At 39.9% G+C, this 17,439-nt stretch overlaps 1 protein-coding gene across 2 annotated transcripts in view; it reads left to right on the forward strand.

The window, feature by feature from the left end:
* Positions 1-17,439, forward strand: part of SMIM14 (small integral membrane protein 14) — a 47,011-nt gene that overhangs the window by 21,901 nt on the left and 7,671 nt on the right. For both annotated transcript variants that reach the window (XM_088524773.1, XM_088524774.1), the window contains exons 2-3: positions 3,421-3,531; positions 15,988-16,036. In XM_088524773.1, the coding sequence (XP_088380899.1) occupies positions 3,457-3,531; positions 15,988-16,036 (124 nt within the window). In that variant the 5' untranslated portion in view covers positions 3,421-3,456. The remainder of the gene's footprint in view (positions 1-3,420; positions 3,532-15,987; positions 16,037-17,439) is intronic.

Here is a 17,439-nt window from a genome sequence, read left to right on the forward strand (position 1 = left end):
AGTCAACGTATTTGATATATACGTGCATGGCCAGTACTTGATTTCATAGTCTTTCTAACTGGTGTGGTCTTACCAGTTATTCTCTAAGTTCAAAGAAAGCCAGGGTAATGCTAAATAGGAAAACATGCAGAAAATAATACAAAACTGCAAGCTTTCTTTTTTTCCTGTGCCACGATGAGAAGAAGGGAGCGCATCCTCCCCTTCTCTCTGCCGCTTGTGCTCACTCGGGCCGGGTTTGCCCAAGGTGGGAGCTGGCGGGAGGTCGGCGCCGCGACGCAGGCAGGGCTTGCACAGGGACAGGCTGCCCCCAAGCAGCCGAGGAATCCTGCTCCGTTGTCCGCTAAAAATACTGGGCTCTGAGTACCAAATCATACACAGGTTCGTGGAGCATTTATAAGCCAAAGATCTAGTTACGGTGCTTAGTTAGTGCTTTATGCATTCACAGCAAGTTACAAATGAGACATGACTAAGCCAAAAAGTTTTAATAAGGCATACAAATATGCCAGTGTCATCTTGCAAGTGAAAATTGTCATACAATTTGTGATGGTTCTCTCTTCATGACATGACAACTTAGTCAGTCTCGCATAAAATCTTCAGTTCCCAGCAAAAAGTAATTGTATAACAGAGAATTACTTGCATTTTTTTTAAAGTATAAAAACCCAGTTTTACAATCCCTTTGAGGGGAAAAGAAACAGAGTGCTGTTCCCAAAATAGCTGGTCCATCTTTGATCCTTTCCCGACAAAAGACTTTGTTGGAGGCTTGGGGTAGACAGGGATACGTGATGATTCCTTTAAGCATTTGTGTGAAGGTGAGGAAGCTTGAAGGCTTGCGCAGCGTTCGGGTTTGTGGCGGGTGTTCTGCTTGGTTTGAGCTCATTAAGGTAATTCATCGTGTGCAGTTTGGGTGCCTTGGGGTGAATTCCTAGCACAGCAGCACTTCCGTTTATGATGTTATGTATGAGGTTAATTTGCCCTATTTGTTTTCTAATCTTTTTCATTGTCCTATGAAATGTATGCCCTATGCTCTCCTGGTTTCACTGATGATGATTCTTATCTGATGTTCTGACTTACCCTAGTCAGAGAGAGATTAACACCCTCCTTTATTAATTATTGTGTCATCACTGGAACAGGCTGCCCAGAGAGGTTGTGGAGTCTCCTTCTCTGGAGATCTTCCAAACCCGCTTGGACGCAGTCCTGTGCCACATGCTCTAGGTGACCCTGCGTGTGCAGGGGGGTTGGACTAGATGATCTCTAGAGGTCCCTTCCAACCTTAAGCATTCTATGATTCTATGATTCTATGATTATTATGTGTTCCTGACTCCTAAATCCTTTCAAAGGAAAATTAAATATTGTTTTGTGACTTCACTGGTCCGCATGCCTAGGTTTGGATGTTAGCCTTTTGTCCAGAGTAAGCTAGTGCTTACCTGTCACTCATGCTAAAATAGTTCTATAAACGCTGTTGTGGTAAAGTGACTTGTCCTCCGAAGACTGTGCAGTTAAAAATTTTCGTCAGTTCTTGCCATGCATTTCTAATGATTCTGAGATAATTGTACAAATTTTAGTGTAGTAGTAGCTTTATAATTAACTGTCAGAAGGTATCATTAGATCATCTGTTTGATGCCCTGATCGCTTGGAGAGCGGTGTGTCCATACTTGGCTGCTTCTGTGCTTTACCAAGTAACCTGTTATTGGTTGAAGCACAGCATCCGATCGAAATCCATCTCTCCTTTGATGGGTCATTCCACTCGTCAGTCACTGGTGAAAACGTGTGCCCTGTTCCTCCCTGCATTGGGTGATTACAGCCACCAAGAATTGGTTCCTGCTAGGATTTGCCCCTCTTTAATAAAGGACTTTTTGATACTCTTCTTTTTTTTTTATTATTCCATTCGGAGGTATGTGCACACTGCATAATGAAGTCATATCTCAGTTGTCTTCTCAGTAAATTGTTAGATTAGTCTTTTTTTAGGGTCTAGGCACAAAGTGCCTTCATACATTTTTGTTCTTTTGTAGTTTTAAATATCCTTTTTTTTAAAAAAAAAAAAAAAAGTGGAAATTCTAGCAAAGTCGCTGAAGTTCAGGCTATACAGATATACCTCAGCTTCTTTCACCAGCTGTCCCTTTGCACCATGGTGCAGAGACTGGTACAGAAGAACGTCAGGCACTGACAGGGCAAGGAAGGGAGGACTTCTGAAATGCCTTTTCTTTTCCAGCTTTTCTTTTGCCCAAGAAGGAAGAATTATTATGGTGATGCATTCTCTTGTATAAAGCTATCTTATAGCAGTATGAGTTATTACCCTTTCGCCCAGTGGTTAAGCATCCATATGCTTATGTGTAATCAAGGCCATATATTTTTATAGGTGACACTCATGGTGGTTTAACATGCTTGCTGAAGCCAGATAGGCATATTCCCTGCCTTGCCTTTCCAAATGCCTGGCACTTGGAAGTGGAGAGGCTGTGTCTGCTCCATGCCCCTGCATTTAAGCCTGCCCGTTATCCCGCCAAGGACCCCAGCACAAACACAAGTGGAATTTAGCCTTACTGATATCAAATTAGCAATAATATTTTGAAAGTATCAGTCTGCAGACCTGATCTCAGGCATTGTACAAGTCCTCATTAGGGAGGACAAATCCCTAATTTGACGACTGGAGCAGAAATTTCTGGCAATCTGCTGCATATTTTGACCATCAATTAACTCACGGAGAAAACTATGAGTAGATAGTAAAGATAGACTCGTCGTATCGCTGACGTGCCTGGAGTGGAATGGGTTTTAGCAGGTGAACAGCACAGAACGGGTTCCCTGCTGTGTCCAAGGCAGCTTCTTTGAACTTTTGGTACTGCTAACTGCGTGACCTGCTTCTCTGATCTAAAATTAGTGTGCGTAGTTTCCAAGTAGCTCCGTTTTTGCACTCCTGCTGCTTGCTTTCCTTATGTAATAAAGGTGATTGTTTCCTCCTGGAGCAAAGAATTTGCAGGGCTTTAAATTATTTTCACATCCATTGATCCAGAGGAGAAGGTCAATGGTTTGTAAGGGGGTTAGGAGTGCAAATTTCCCTGACTTTTCAAAATGGATACATGCACTTCATATTTGCACTATGCTGATGACAGACCACAATTTGATCCTAGTACTTCTTTTTTGTTGGGATATTTTTCCTAGGATGTCTGTGAAAATCCGATGTGGGAGACACAAATACTTGCAAAAAGTGATTTGGCTCTGTAAGGAAGCCTGTGTGAGACGCTGCTTTCAGCAACATCAAAATGGAGCTGCGCATACCAGACTTCCTCATTCATGCTGCCAAAGGAATAATAGGATTACCCTGCTTTGTTTTGCTTCCTCACTCTGGCATTAAATGAACTGAAATATGATGTCTCTGGGAAATAATGTCAATTGCAAAAGAGCTAATTTTCCTTTTATTTTTCTTAGGTGTTCCCAGTAAAGTTCTAGTTTTCCCAGAGAATCATGGCAGAAGGTGGATTTGATCCTTGCGAGTGCATTTGCTCACATGAACATGCGATGAGAAGACTGATCAACCTGGTAAGGACAACATGAGGATATTTGGAAGGGAGCTGGCTTGAACATTATTGCAGCAATAACTGAAATTGCCGTAAATGAAGCTCTGGATTCTGCTTATTCAGTTGCCTGGCAGTTAGATATCTGTGTATCTGACTTTCTAATGAGCTTTTAACTGGTTAGTACAAAACATAGCTTTCTGTTTATTATTTCCCAGAGCTGCATTTTTTTACAGCATTGACAGTGTGTTTTTATTGAAATGCTTCTCTGCAAGCCATTTTCTTAGTCTGTATAAAAGCAAAGAAACCATTCTGCAAACACTGGAGTTCAAGGTGATCCCACACATATCAGAAGTTCCATATATTCATATGGTAAGATAAAAAAGGTCTAAATTTTCAAAATTAAACTTTAAAAAATTCTGAAGTTGAGAATACAGTGATTTTTGAATCCTGACATAAAAAGTAAGATATTCTGTTTCTTGCTACATCATTGATTTGGTTGACTGACTTAGAACAAAAATAATTTATTTTACTTTTCTATAACTGACCTATAAAATAACAATGATCTTTTGCTTTCATGTAGAACTTAAAAATGTAGATGTTTCCTATAGAACTTTAATATCTATTGTAGAAAAAAACTACCTAACTGCTAGGTATTTTTTTCTAAGTAAAAGTATATGTATTTTAAAACTACACTAACAATTTTGAACTTGAGCAATTAGGAAAATTGAGTTGCAACTGTAATTTGGCTACTTAAACTATTTTAAGATTACATTTTACATCAGCTTCATTTGGGGTACTCCCCCTTGTTGATTTTTTTTCCCATAAATTTATTTCTATCCCACTTTCTTTCTTAGGACCTTCAGTAATATCCCTTTAGGACAATAAGCACATCAACCACTCAAACCCGTGTGAGCAAAGAGTGTCCTTTCTAGGATCAGGATGTTCTTCAAGGGAATTCTTGAGAGTATTTCAGGAAGGGTGTCATAGCATATGGCATAGCATAGGAAAATGTGTTGTCCTGCAGCCTATGTTAGAAAGCAAGACTAATACGTAAATCTCCAAGAGTATGTGCCTGAAAAGGAGGCATCAACTCATCTGGTTGCCCTTAAAATAAAACAGATTCCACCTGCGTGTATCCATGTGCTTTATGGGCTCATTTCCCTTTGGTAGCTCCCAAGCAGACAGCGCTCCTTTGAGTCTTGCAGATCATTAGAGATGGGCTCACTCCTGTATTTTATCAGTGAATAGGCAACAGACCTGATTTGGAGATAGAGGTACAAGAGGGTGTGCACCTATTTGCTGGTGGTTTTGCAGAATTATTCAGGGAGAAGAGGCTTCAGGAAGTCATCTTGGCCAACCTCCAGCTCAAAGTGGACTCAACATGGCATTTCGTCCAGGTTGTTCTGGGCTTTTATTCCAGCTGAGTCCTGAAAACCTTCAAGGGTAGCTATTTCATAGCCTCTTGGGGCAATCTGCCTCTGTGTTCAACTGTCTTTGTGGTAAAGAATTTCTATTTTTCCAAGTGTTGGAACATCTGTGGTTTTAGTTTATTGTAGCTTAGCCTCCTATCACCATGAAGACCCTGTCTCTGCCTTCTCAGTAACCTCCTTGCAGGTACTGGGGGCTGCTGTTAGGTCCTTGCTGAAGAGAGTTAACACGCCTTGCTTCTTGAGTGGTAGCTTAGCTCTTTAATTCCTCATTCTTCCCTGTTGCCCTTGTATGGATGCTCATACTCATTCTTTCCTAAGAGGCTCTTTGCTGTGTCCTCAGCCTGAGGCTTGTGCCAGATGCACGAACCTTGTGGCCTATGGACACAGACTAAAGTGACGGCAAAAGGACCTCGAGGACCAAGCTTCAGGAAGCTGGGAGGGAGAGAGGAGGATGTGTGTTGGCTGCTCTTTCCTGTGAGGTTTTCCATTTCTCATGGTTTTTGCAAGAAGGCACGAGTGAGAGAGTTCACTTTCTGCTGTGGCTGGAGGATCCTGGGGATGAATGATGCAGGTGAGCTGTGTCTGGAGTCAGAAGATGCAGGGATCTGTGAGATGGGTTTTGTTCCTGGGCTTCTCCGTGCGGTGTAGGATGGTGGGGATGTATGGGGGTTCCTGCAGTGTGAGCGCGAATGGAGTGCGTAAGTGACGCACGCGACCGTAACGCACTGCGTCGTGTCGTGGTGGCCATGCAGGTCGTTGCTCAGTGCTCAGCTTCCAAAAAGTTCATATGAATCAACATTTGAAATGAAGGAATAAGGGTGAATGCCAAATTTTATCCACCCTAAAAGGCAAAACAGATGCTGCTAAATATTTATAAGTGCAATCACTGACTGGGATAGTTCAGCAGAACCTGGAAAAGTAAAGTCTCAGAAATCTCAGTCAGTGGCTAGACTGTCATCGTCAAATGACCTGTCAGGTGATTTTAGCAGGGTACTTGCTAAATCTCCATCACTATATCCGCAACCTCTATGCTTCAGTAAGAGCTTTCTTTCTAAGCTGTTGTTTTTTCACTCAGACATGAATTTTGCTGTTTTAAAAGGAACCCTTGGACATTTGTTTTCATAGCTGCTGAATGGACTCCTGTCCTTAGAGGATGGGTGCTGGTTATTTCTGAGAGCTGGATCCTCAAAGCCTGTTTCTGCCTTTGAAGGCCATGGGGAAACAAGGGGGCTAGAGAGTTTGCAGTTTTTCAACTTGGCAATTGGGGGAAAATCAAAGCATGTAAAAAAAATCCAAACATGCCATTTTCCCAGAATGGTTCCATATGGCTACCTAATTCTTGATTCTTGTTAGCACAGAGAGGTGTGTTTGTGAGACACAACAGAGTGCATTTGAATCACATTATGGCTGGGAGATCTTGTCACAGTTTTGGAGTGAATATATCATAGAGTTGTTGCAGCTGGCCTCAGACCAAATATTGTAAACACAGAAGATCAGAGTTAAGATAAAATTTAACAGAATAAGCATAATTTTAAAAGATAATTGGAACAGAAATGTATTCTTACAGTACAGAAAAGGTATTGTGTATGTGTTCCATGACTTCTATATACCTGCTTCAGTGGCATTGACTTATCTTTTGCTAAATGTTCTATCATTTTTTAAGTGGATTTTTCAGATTGGGCCTTGCTCTCAGAATCTGATGATTTTGAGTATTGTAAAATTCTGTAGTATGTACAAACAAGAGAAACCTTAAATCTTTGGTTGTGATTTCATAAATATCATTTCTAGTATGTAATACCCATGGCAGCATCTGTTATGATTTGGAATTGCCACGTAAAAGTTTGACTATTGTGTGCTGGGCTGACTGTTTGCTCTGGGGATAGATCAGATAATTGGAAAATTTCATGGCAGGAAGTAAGCATAAAAGAAAAATATTACAAGATTTTCCATCCTCTGCAGATACGTAAGAGTTGCTAAAAGACAATGACAGATCTGTTGGACGTGTAGGACTCTATCTCTGGTTCAGCCTCCTGCAACTACAAAGCTTATTTTGACAAGAAGAGCCAGAGTTCACGAATGAAGAACAACAAACAATCTCAAGTGCTTCTATGGAGTTGCTCACTCAGATAAGGAGCCCCTTGTTTGAAAGATTTGTGGTGAAGGGCGCTCCAAAGTGTTCAGAGGAAATGACTCCTATCTTAGTTGTGGCGAAGGATAGTAAATGTCTGGATAAGACTGATGATAAATTTTTGCATTTCCCTTGAATTTCCTCACGCAGTGTTACTGATCCAGACTTCCCTGCTCTCTGAGTAAGCGTGATTTACACACGTGCATTAGTCCAAGACGCAGACCAAGTCTGAAACGTAGACTGAGAGTGCTCTTTTGCTGGGGAAGCACAGTGACAGTGGATGGTTACAGAGCATCTTCCATGAAGCCCGAGACCTCTGCATGAGTGGCCAGAAAGGTCATAGTGAACCAGTAATTTTGTACTGCTTTCATTTCCTTAAGGAAGTTTCCCTTGTTAAGCTCAGATAATGTATTATTTGCTGTACAGGAACAATGTTTAAATTCTCTTGTACTAAGTTCTATAAAAATATGAGAAATGTGCTATTTACCACAAACATTTCTATTTTTTTAATACAAAGTAATTCATTTTGATGAACTGCCAACTGATGTTCTGATGGCCATACGCACCCTCTGTGGAAATTACAACTTTTGTATTATTTTCTTCTGTAGCTAATTGAAAAGCAGTGGCCCGTGTCTAGTTATGTTGCTATACCAGAAGGCCTCAAAATACCTCAAAAACTCTGGGTGATAAAAGCAAATCACCTTTTTTAACCTGCCTTATATTTTAAAGTGTCATTGGATTTTTATATAGGAAAAAAAAAAGAAAAATTGCAAAATTTTAAACTATTCAGTTAGAAATTATTCAAACACTCTTTTGTCAACCAAATTTTCACATAATTCTCTTGTCCAGATCATTTTAGAATCTTATTGAACTGGCCTACTTTGAAATAGTATCCAGCATAGCCATGAATCTTGGCTGAGGAAGACCTTGTGCAAACAGCACAGAATAAACAAAGACGACTAAAATAGATCTGCGTTCTTTGCAAATGGCTGCAGAGTTTTCAAGATGTCAGCACAGCTAAACCTAACTTAAATAGCCCCTCAAGCAGCCAATAAAAGTGACATACCCTGCTCTCGTGGCCTTCTCCTGGAAGCCTGGAGAACTATACTCACTACCTTTGGGATAATTTAATGTGACCTTCTAAAAGGGAATTTTGCCCTCAGGACTTCTTATACATGTTTGATGGTGTTCAGCTTCTTCCTTTTTTTTTTTTAATTTTTATTTTGAATTGCAGTTGCTGCTGCTTCTATTCTATAACTCTTCTTAGCCAACAATCGAGCGAGCAGGAAGATGCACTCACCCTTTTTCTTCTGGGCCTATGTCTTCAGTTCCCAGTTCCTTGGAGTCCAGTGTGATTGGTTTCAGAGAGGATGGTTGAACCCCCAAAACTGCAGCGCAGAAATCACCTGCTGATAATGGTCTTTAAGCTTGGAACTAGTTCTATATGAAGCAGTTTAAGTGGAGGCTGTTAGCTAAATGAGTAAATGTATGCTTACAAAAATAAAAAATAACAAAATCAGGAAAAATTATTACCCTCCTCCAGTGTGATTGTGTTCAATGGAGACCTGTAAGGTTTTGGGATTTAACTGAAAGTTGAAGGTGTGTGTGCGTGCTTCACATGTCTCATTTCTGAGCTTTGTAGTATGTTGGAAGCTGCTGCTTCTTAACCAGTAATTGCAATATCTCAATCACCTGTCAAGACCATCTCAAAATTGCTTGGCTGTGTTGCAAGCAGCCAAGAAGGTTATGCTCTGAAAAATCTGGCAGCTGGATACTGTAGAAGTAATCAATAGATACGACTTGAGTTATGGATGGCTGAATTGTTTCTGGTGATGAGAGATGTTGTAGCCATCTCATTTGAAGGGAGAAAATAAAGAAGAAAAGAGTGCTTTTTCTCTTATGATCACCCATAGGTGGCCATCAAATTTATAAAATGAAGCAGCAGTAGAAGTTATGAAATTGTAGGGAAGTTGGGGATGAAGTGAAAAGGAGCAGCCACATGGCACTGGGGTGAAACAGCAATCCCAGGAGAGGTGAGAAAATAAAGGCGGGAATGAGTTCTTGCCTGAACCAGGGCTCATGTTCTTATGGTGATGATTCACACTTGTTCATCTGCTCTATCTCCTTCTATAAAATGTCATGTCTTTTGGAGTGAAAGTTAATGTAATATTCTCTCTCTGTCATAACTGGCTGTTGGTTCCTAAGTGTTGGTTTGTAATCTAAGAATGTTATTTTTAAAGGCACCAAACATCCTCCTCTCTCGTTTCCCAAAGCAGAGAAAATCACCTGTCACCTCACAGGGCTGAACTCCGTATTGTATAGGAGACTGTTATTCTGTCTTTTCACAAATAATCGTTTATTTTATTTTAATTCTGCACTTGTTCGTAGTAAATGTGGGAGCGAGGAAGGCACTGTTCACTTTTTCTTTGCGTCTTCATCTGAGGGGAGCTAAAATAGTTTAAAAGACAATTTAATTCTAGCTGTATGCCCTTCTTTCCCCCTTATTTTCTCTTATTTCTCTTGGCTGGCTTGCGGTGGAATAATGCATGTAGGTGTCATTTTCTGCATCCTTAAATCTGAACTCTGTGGATAATGTTACAATTCAGTTTGCAGCCTGGCTTGTATTCAGGACTGGCCTGTCATACTGCAACAATTTACTTATCATGTTATTTACCAAGTTGTGTAAATTTGGGACAGGACTGGCTTGGGCTGCTAACCAAGTTAAAGCAGCACTTCCAGGAGCCTCAAGCAGGAGGATGCCATCGGGGTGTGCCGTGCCGTTGTCTGGCGTAGCTGAGGGGACACGCAGAGCTAGCCTAAGCCTCAAAAAAGTATTTTCACAGAGGATGATATATTTTTGCCTTTCCTATCACATAAAAATTTCTATCAACACTCCCCATGATTCCATTTTGAATTGCTCATGGGATAAATGACCACATCAAGTTAGTTATTTGTCCTTGCCTTCCTACTTAATCTATCCTTGTCTTTTTTCTTCTTCTTATTATTATTACCTTGCAACCATTATCCATTTCTGCTCTCTTATCTTGGTACCTAATTTATCTGTTTCTTTCACGCATTTCTTTGGGCTTTTTTCCATGACAATCTTTCATATGGAAATCTTCTCCTGACCTGGCTCATGAACTTGCTATTTTTTCATTCATATATTTTCCTGAAGATCTCTTTCTGCTATGAGCTGTCTTAAAAGTTACCTGAAAAGACAATTGTTTTAATTATCCCTTGATAAATAAATAATTTTACTCTCACCTGCCATTCACACTAGACTCTCGGTTATTGCATTACGTTCCTGCTGCTAGTCCTGCTCTTTGTATTTTGTTGCTTCTTTATTGCATCACTTAATGGGCCATCTGATCACTGATATCTTACTGACATTTGTCAACCACTGTATTCTTCATCCTTTTACATTATTTTATTTTTTTATTACTACTATTCTAACAATATACTGAAGCATTAAACAAAATCCTCTTCCAGTTCATACTGGTTGTGAGCTCTTAATCTTTTTTCAGGCAAAACTACTATTACCTTTAATGAATAAAAAGTAGTTATTTGAGCAGAGGCTGTAGAAACCAGTCCAGGGCTTTTGAGGTTGTTGCTCTCTGAGGTAGCAAATCCTGAGAACTTGTCTGAAGGGTAGGGAGCAAGGGAGTTGGCAGGAGAACAAGGTACTGTGAAGGTAGGCAGAAATGGGAATTTGCTTCTCCACAGTAACCGTTTGTGAGTGGCAAATGCAAAATAGCTTAACTTCTTTCATGGGAAGAATGAAATGAACTCAGTGCTGAAAAAGTAAGTTCTCTGTTTAGCTAGGTGAAGCTGTTTCACTGAGCTTTCTATTTCACTTGAACTTGAGCAGTTTTATGGAGCAGCTACCACACAGTGAAAGTTCACACCCTGTTTTTACCGCACAGCAGCGTGTTTGTGTGCCTGTATATTAGATTTCCACTTCAGGAAAAAAAAAGAAAAAAGTGAAGAGACTCTTCTAAATACAGTGACTTTACAAAAATGTCTCCAGAGGTTGGCAACCAGCCCCCGTTACTGTTGCCGAGTCTGCCGGGCTCGCGGCAGGGGAGACATCGTGGTCTCAGTGCTAGGAGTCGTGCAGGGCCCGGTGAGGCCCTGCAGGCTGAGCCCCGTGTCACCTACATGTGCTGGGAGGTGCTGCTGCCTCCAAGAGCACGGATTAAAACCCCATCTCATAGAGCGGGTCAAAGGAGCGGGATCCCTAGCTCTGACACTGCCAAGTAACCCTGCTGTGTTAGGGTGGGTTAGACCTGTGTCTTTTTTGGGGTACTAAAGTGAGTACCATGGGCAAAGACTGAGGAAAAGCCCTTTTCTCTCTGATCTGTTAAAGTACTTCTCTTGCTTTTATTTCTTAGCATTATGTTGGCTTGATGTTCAAGACTTTTCAGTAAATGGACACTGATTTGCTGTAATTCAGCCACTGGTGCCTTTCAGTTCCAGGAACTGTCTTAGCAGGGGCTCCAGATAAACCAAATGGTAATATTGACCCAGTTTTCCTGTGTGGTGTGGGTTGTTAGTTTAAATGATATTAATTTAAACTACTTGGGATTTTAGATGTACCTCTCAGGGAATGAAAGTTCAGATTTGTATTTTAAATTGTGTATGCATATTTATAATAATTATTTTTACTTGTATTGCCTGCAAGTCTGCACTACGTTAAAACTGAAAATTTTGAAGTGCTTATTTCCTCCTTAGCTTTCATGCTGTTTACAACTTCTACTTACTTCATTTTGGACAATAAACGATGATTTAGTTCATTTTTTTGGCTCACACACCAAAACATTTGTTGTATTTGGATGACAAACTGCACAGACATTGTTAAAATTCAGACATAAAACTTCTAATTTAAATGGAAAAAAATAATTTCGATGAATACTTTTGAAAGCTTTTTTAACCTTTTCTCTCTTTTGTTGCATAGATCCAGATGTTTCCCTTAATTTCTGTGTTCTTTTAAGGGCCTGATGCAAAATATACTGAAGAACATGAAAAGCTGTTACTACTTTGTGTCAATCAGTCAGTCAAATATTAATCTTAAGTAAATTTATATTTTTGAGTGTATGTGAGAGAGATGTATCTCCAGAAAAGCAGTATTTAATGCCTCCAAGTACATCAGACTATTTCAGATCAACCTATTCTAAGAATTCTCTCTAATTTCCAATTCTCCTCCCACCAAAAGTGACATACTCCAAACTCAAGCAGTTCTGGGATGATCTCAAACTCGGTCTTAGCCACTAGGCAACTGTTAAACTGAGAAATTCTGTGCATTTGAAAAGTCTTCTGAAAGAATTTTTTGAAAAGGGAAATACTAGTTCAACTTTTTCCTATTATTATCCCACAAAATTTCATCCAAGCTCCCCGTCCCCCTGAGAAGAGCAAACCTAGGCATGAAGGAGTGTTTATTTCCAGTCCCTCCTCATAATTCTGCCTTTTTTTTTTTCTGATTTACCTGCCAATTGCAATGTCCCATGTTGAGGTTTTCCCCAGCAGCTGCTGTGTCCCGTAAGTGTGTAGTTATCAGCAAAGAGATCGCCTTGGTAGAAGGAGAGTTCTGGTTCCAGCAAAAGGTGTTACCTTTCCCGACTATTCAGCTTGCGTAAGCTTCTCATATACGTGCCAGAATATTTTTTTTCCTCCTTTTGACTAATTTAATGAGCACAAGGGATCAGATTTGCATTGGGTTACAGCAAGCTAGAACGTAGCTCACCTGTGCACATTGAGTAAAACCTGTTTTTACTGCTGCTCACTTTCAGTTGTCGGCTGTGGCTCATCCCAGGAGAGCAACGTGTAGCCTGTCCCTGGCTTGTCTTAAACAAATCTGCTGCACAGCTCTCTGGCTCGGGCAGCTCTCCTAGAGCTTGTGCTCGCCAGTAGTGAGTTTTGCAGGCCCTCGTGGGCAGGAGGTGAAGGCAGCAGGAGAAGAACATACAGAGAGGGGTCACATGCTGATCAAAACTTCTTGCAACACAAGCAGCTGTAATAAGAAATTCACAAATTAACTAGAACACTTTCCAAGAAATATCTTTAGTGCTGGATATGATTGTAGCAGAGATTATGAGGTGTGATGCTTATAGGTGAGGATCTATTAAGTTTGCATAATTATGTGATTACATATTGTTTTCAATTCAGATGAATTTCATATGAGTTACAAATTGAGAATACATTTTTATCATACTTTTCTCTTCCAAATACCTATTTTGCAAGGTAATTTGAAGTTTCCAAACCTGTGTTGTGCAGTTAGCTTCTAAATCCCTGTAAAAATAATGGAATATTTAATGTCTAAGGCCCCCGAAAAGCACTGCCACATTATCGGATGACTCTGTACCGCATAAAAGTTCCTCTGTACATTGTTCCTCCATAAATAAGCCGACTAACCGACTTTTTTTTTTTTTTTGTATTGGCAGGGTATCTCATTTACCAGCATTTTTCAGCAGAGATCTGTAGAGCTACTCCGAATGGTATTTTTCCTAAAATTGCTGGTTTACTGACGTATTTCCCTCACTGATCTTTCCAGTAGTGCTTTTATTTGAGAGCCTCAAAGCCTTGTCTTTTGAGAAGCCACCAAAGATACCCATGGGATAAAACTCTGCATCTTACAGACAACAAGCCTTTAAGCAAAACACGCTGGGCACACAAAAATTCAGGGATTTAGTACTTCTGTGCCTTAGTGAGACAGCTTACTGCATCAACAGGCATCTGCAGACAAATGCTGTTAAGGCTCCACATGAGGAAATTGGGCAAAAGGCAGGTGAATAAAGAAGCATGTTGTGATCATGATCCTCCCTCCGACCACTCTTCATGGAAAGGTGTAGCCAGAACCTCTTTCTGTTGCTGCTGAACAAGCTTTGCTGGTGGTTAATGTGCTCCTTTCAGTCAAAGTTTTGCTGGTGGTTAATGTACTGCTTTCAGTCAAAGTCTAAGCTCCAACATTTGTTTTGTGGTTGAAGCTACCTTTGTGGTAATGGAAACCAATGTGGTAGGTAGAACAAGGTGTTAACAGCCACAAAAGTGTGCGTACCCTTTTTGAGATGGCTTGTATATAAATGCTAATTGCATGGTTTTAAAAAGTTGGGTTTGGTTATGGTGAAACATATAGAACAGGAGATAAATAATATTGTGGTTGGAACTGCTCTAGGCAGCGTTGCCTTCTGTGCTGGCAAGGTAAGGTGTGTGAGCACCGGCACCTTTGGGACAGGATTAGCTGGTGTTAAATTGCTGCTCTCCTGTGTTATGTTTCTGGTCATGTGCTTATTGCTCCTTGTAACTCAGGCATCCTTCAGTAGTGGTGGGTACCTGGAAACCATATCATGCTGGGTAATGAATTAAGCCCTTCACAGGGCTTAATTTGCGATCAGAAGATAATTGTGCTGTTGATCTCTTTAAAATGAAGAAAAAGCAATATCCAGTGTTCCCAGTGCAGCCATCTCTCAAGATCAGATCTTCCAAAGTACTAGTATCTGCTAATTTAAAACCTCCTCTCTAAAATGACTTTTAGTTTGAAAATAAAGTGAGGTTCTATTATTATGAAAGAAGGCCATGAAATATACAGTTGGAAAGTTTTTTTTTTCTTTTGGACGAGGTAAGTAGGACCTTTACTTAAGTTTCCTGAAAGGTTAACCAAAAGGTTAAATCCAGCCTTCCTAGTACTTCCTAAGAAATCTCATGGTAGTCTTAATAAATTACTGTAATATATTAGTCAAAGAATGAAAGAATGCAGCATGTCAATCCCTAATTACTTTTCTTTTTTCTTTCTCAAATGTGTCAGTCTTTGCCGATAAATATACATAAAGGAAAAGGTATATTTTTTTCCAGACAAAAGCATCTTTTTCCTACAGTTGTTCAGCTGTTTCTGTGTTAGTCTCTGCAGTTTTTTGTGCCATGTAGGATATTATGAAGATATACAGCAAATGAGTATATCAGCTATGCCAGTTCAAGGGGTTTGTTCAAGTGGCAGTTCTAAGCAAGACTTCTAACCAATTCTGCACTTCTTACAACGTTCATTATTAATCAGCATAGTTTACCTAAGCAGGAAGTAAAACCTAATTCCATAATAAAACAAACTAAATCACATCCATGTAACCTCTCTGTTTCTGAGAAAGAATATGACACACTTTCTTCCTCACCTTTTTTTCCCTTTTTTTTTCCCTCTGTCACCTACAAAATAGATATATGTAAGTGCAAGATATCCAGTGTTGACTTTTCTTGCAATCAGTGAGCTTACTTTGTCTGTAAATGCAAAGTCATTATGGTTAAACATAGTAAAAATGTTGTAATGTTTACCCATCAATAAAGAAAAGGAAAAAACAGTAAAAATGCATTTTGAAACCTGCTTTTACAAATGGTTCTTAGGTAGAAAAAAATAGTAATTGCTGATTAACTGTGAAACCTTAATTCTGCTCCTTTTTGCATAATCATTATCATTTATTATCATGATCAATGATCATTATCTGATCATTTATTATTACATAACCACCAAGTATTATAGTGATACTTCATTTAAATAATAGTAATAACACCTACCAATTAAAAATCCTCAATTGCATATGTAGGTAGAGAGTGTGTCTAATGATGTCTGTATGTGCACCTACCACAATTTCTGTAGATTTTTAACTTGAATTTCAAACAAAAGCAGTCAGTGGCTACAGCCCTTATGGAAGCAATAATGTTTGGGTTAGATAATTTGATTTTGCTATGTAAATAGATTTCAGGAACCTCAATTTGTTTTATTCTGTTTTCCAATGCAATAATGCATGTGATGCAGTAAAGGGTTGGTTATAATCTTCCTTATCTTGAAGTTTGGCTCTGATAGTGTACTAAATAATTATTTTAGTAAAAGCTCACCAAAGCTTGCTGCTAATTGTAATGCTTTTCCTTCTCTCTGTTGCAGCTGCGACAATCACAGTCATACTGCACAGACACAGAATGCCTTCAGGAATGTGAGTAACTGCAGGAATCACATGCGTGGAAGTAAAACAAATAGCAGTAATTAAAATACATTTTGACTGGCCTTTGAAATTGATTGGGGTTGATTTAACACTATATGAACATACTAAATTAAATTAAATACGCTACAGACATTATGTGGGGGAGGTAATTTCATAGCATCAGTGATTGAGATTGGCCTCTGTGCGTTTGAAGCATTGCATGGAACGGGCAGCAGTGAGTGAACTGGAGGCATCAGAATAGCAGCAGCACCCTTGATCAGGCCCCAAACTTTATTTAACCTTAGCACTAGCCTCCAAGGAAAATAATTTCCATTTTTCCCCAGAGAGAGAATTTGGTAAGGGACTTATTTGTCCCCCTAGATTGCAAGACAGCTTAACCGGCAGAGATTCTGCAAAATCACGGTTGGGGCTGAGTAACTTATTGTCATTTCTGTGAACCCTCTATTCTGTCGTCAGGAAGATGAGACTGCCCTCCAGCACTAGCTGATGAGCTGCCATACCCTGAAACTGCATTTTTGTGTGATTTGGTAGCTGCATAGTTAATGCAGCAGAGTGCTACTGAGTTGCACACTTCCTTGAATTTTCTCTGGAACACATTTTAAAAACCCTCCCAACAGTGAGGATTACTAAGATAATCAAATGTTCTCAGCTTCTTCAAGGATGCATCGCTGTGCAGAGGTTCTGCAGTAATCTAAGCGTGCCCCAAGGCACTCTGTTTACACTTTTCATGGTCTAGAGGGAACGTCGCCAAATGCTTATAAGTAAAAATTAAGTGGATCTGTTTTTCCTGTATTGCTTTACCAATTGAGCGTATGAACTCACTCAATTAGCCTGCATTAGGATTACTGTAAGGCTCCAAGGGAGCAGGCACCACCTGAGCAGAGCTCCTGGAGCTGCTGAAGATCTGCTGGTGCTTATGTCTTCTGCAAGTCCACGAGTGTTCCCAGGATGGTGGGGAGAGCGTTTGTGATAGCTTTCATGCTACCAAGGCGTAGTACATGAGAGATATGAATGGTTCGTGACAAATAGCTTTCCATCCTGAAAGAGATCCTTGCAATAACTCCATGTGCAAATGCAAGCAATTTGGCAGCAATTGTTATAAGCCAGTGGTTCGTTTCAAAAAACAAGAAAGCAAAAATTACAGAGTAAATCCAGTTCTATGTTATTATATTGTCCTAAATTTAGTTCCAGCAAAGGTATTTTTATGCTGATGCAATAACACTCTGACTGCCTCTTTGATTATTTTGTGATGCTTCTGTGATTCTGTGCTCGGACTAACTTGAGCAGTGTGAGAGTCCCAGGAGTCAAAGGCAAAAAGGAACAGGTTAAGCCTAATAGAAAGCTTGCAGAGACATTTTCAGAGACAGACTGCAACAATTCGAGGCCAGCTCCAT

Source organism: Tinamus guttatus, unplaced genomic scaffold, assembly GCF_059628265.1.
Source record: "Tinamus guttatus ecotype Peru unplaced genomic scaffold, ASM5962826v1 Tinamus_guttatus_pri_ptg000213l, whole genome shotgun sequence".
In the NCBI taxonomy this organism is placed as follows: Eukaryota; Metazoa; Chordata; class Aves; order Tinamiformes; family Tinamidae; genus Tinamus; species Tinamus guttatus.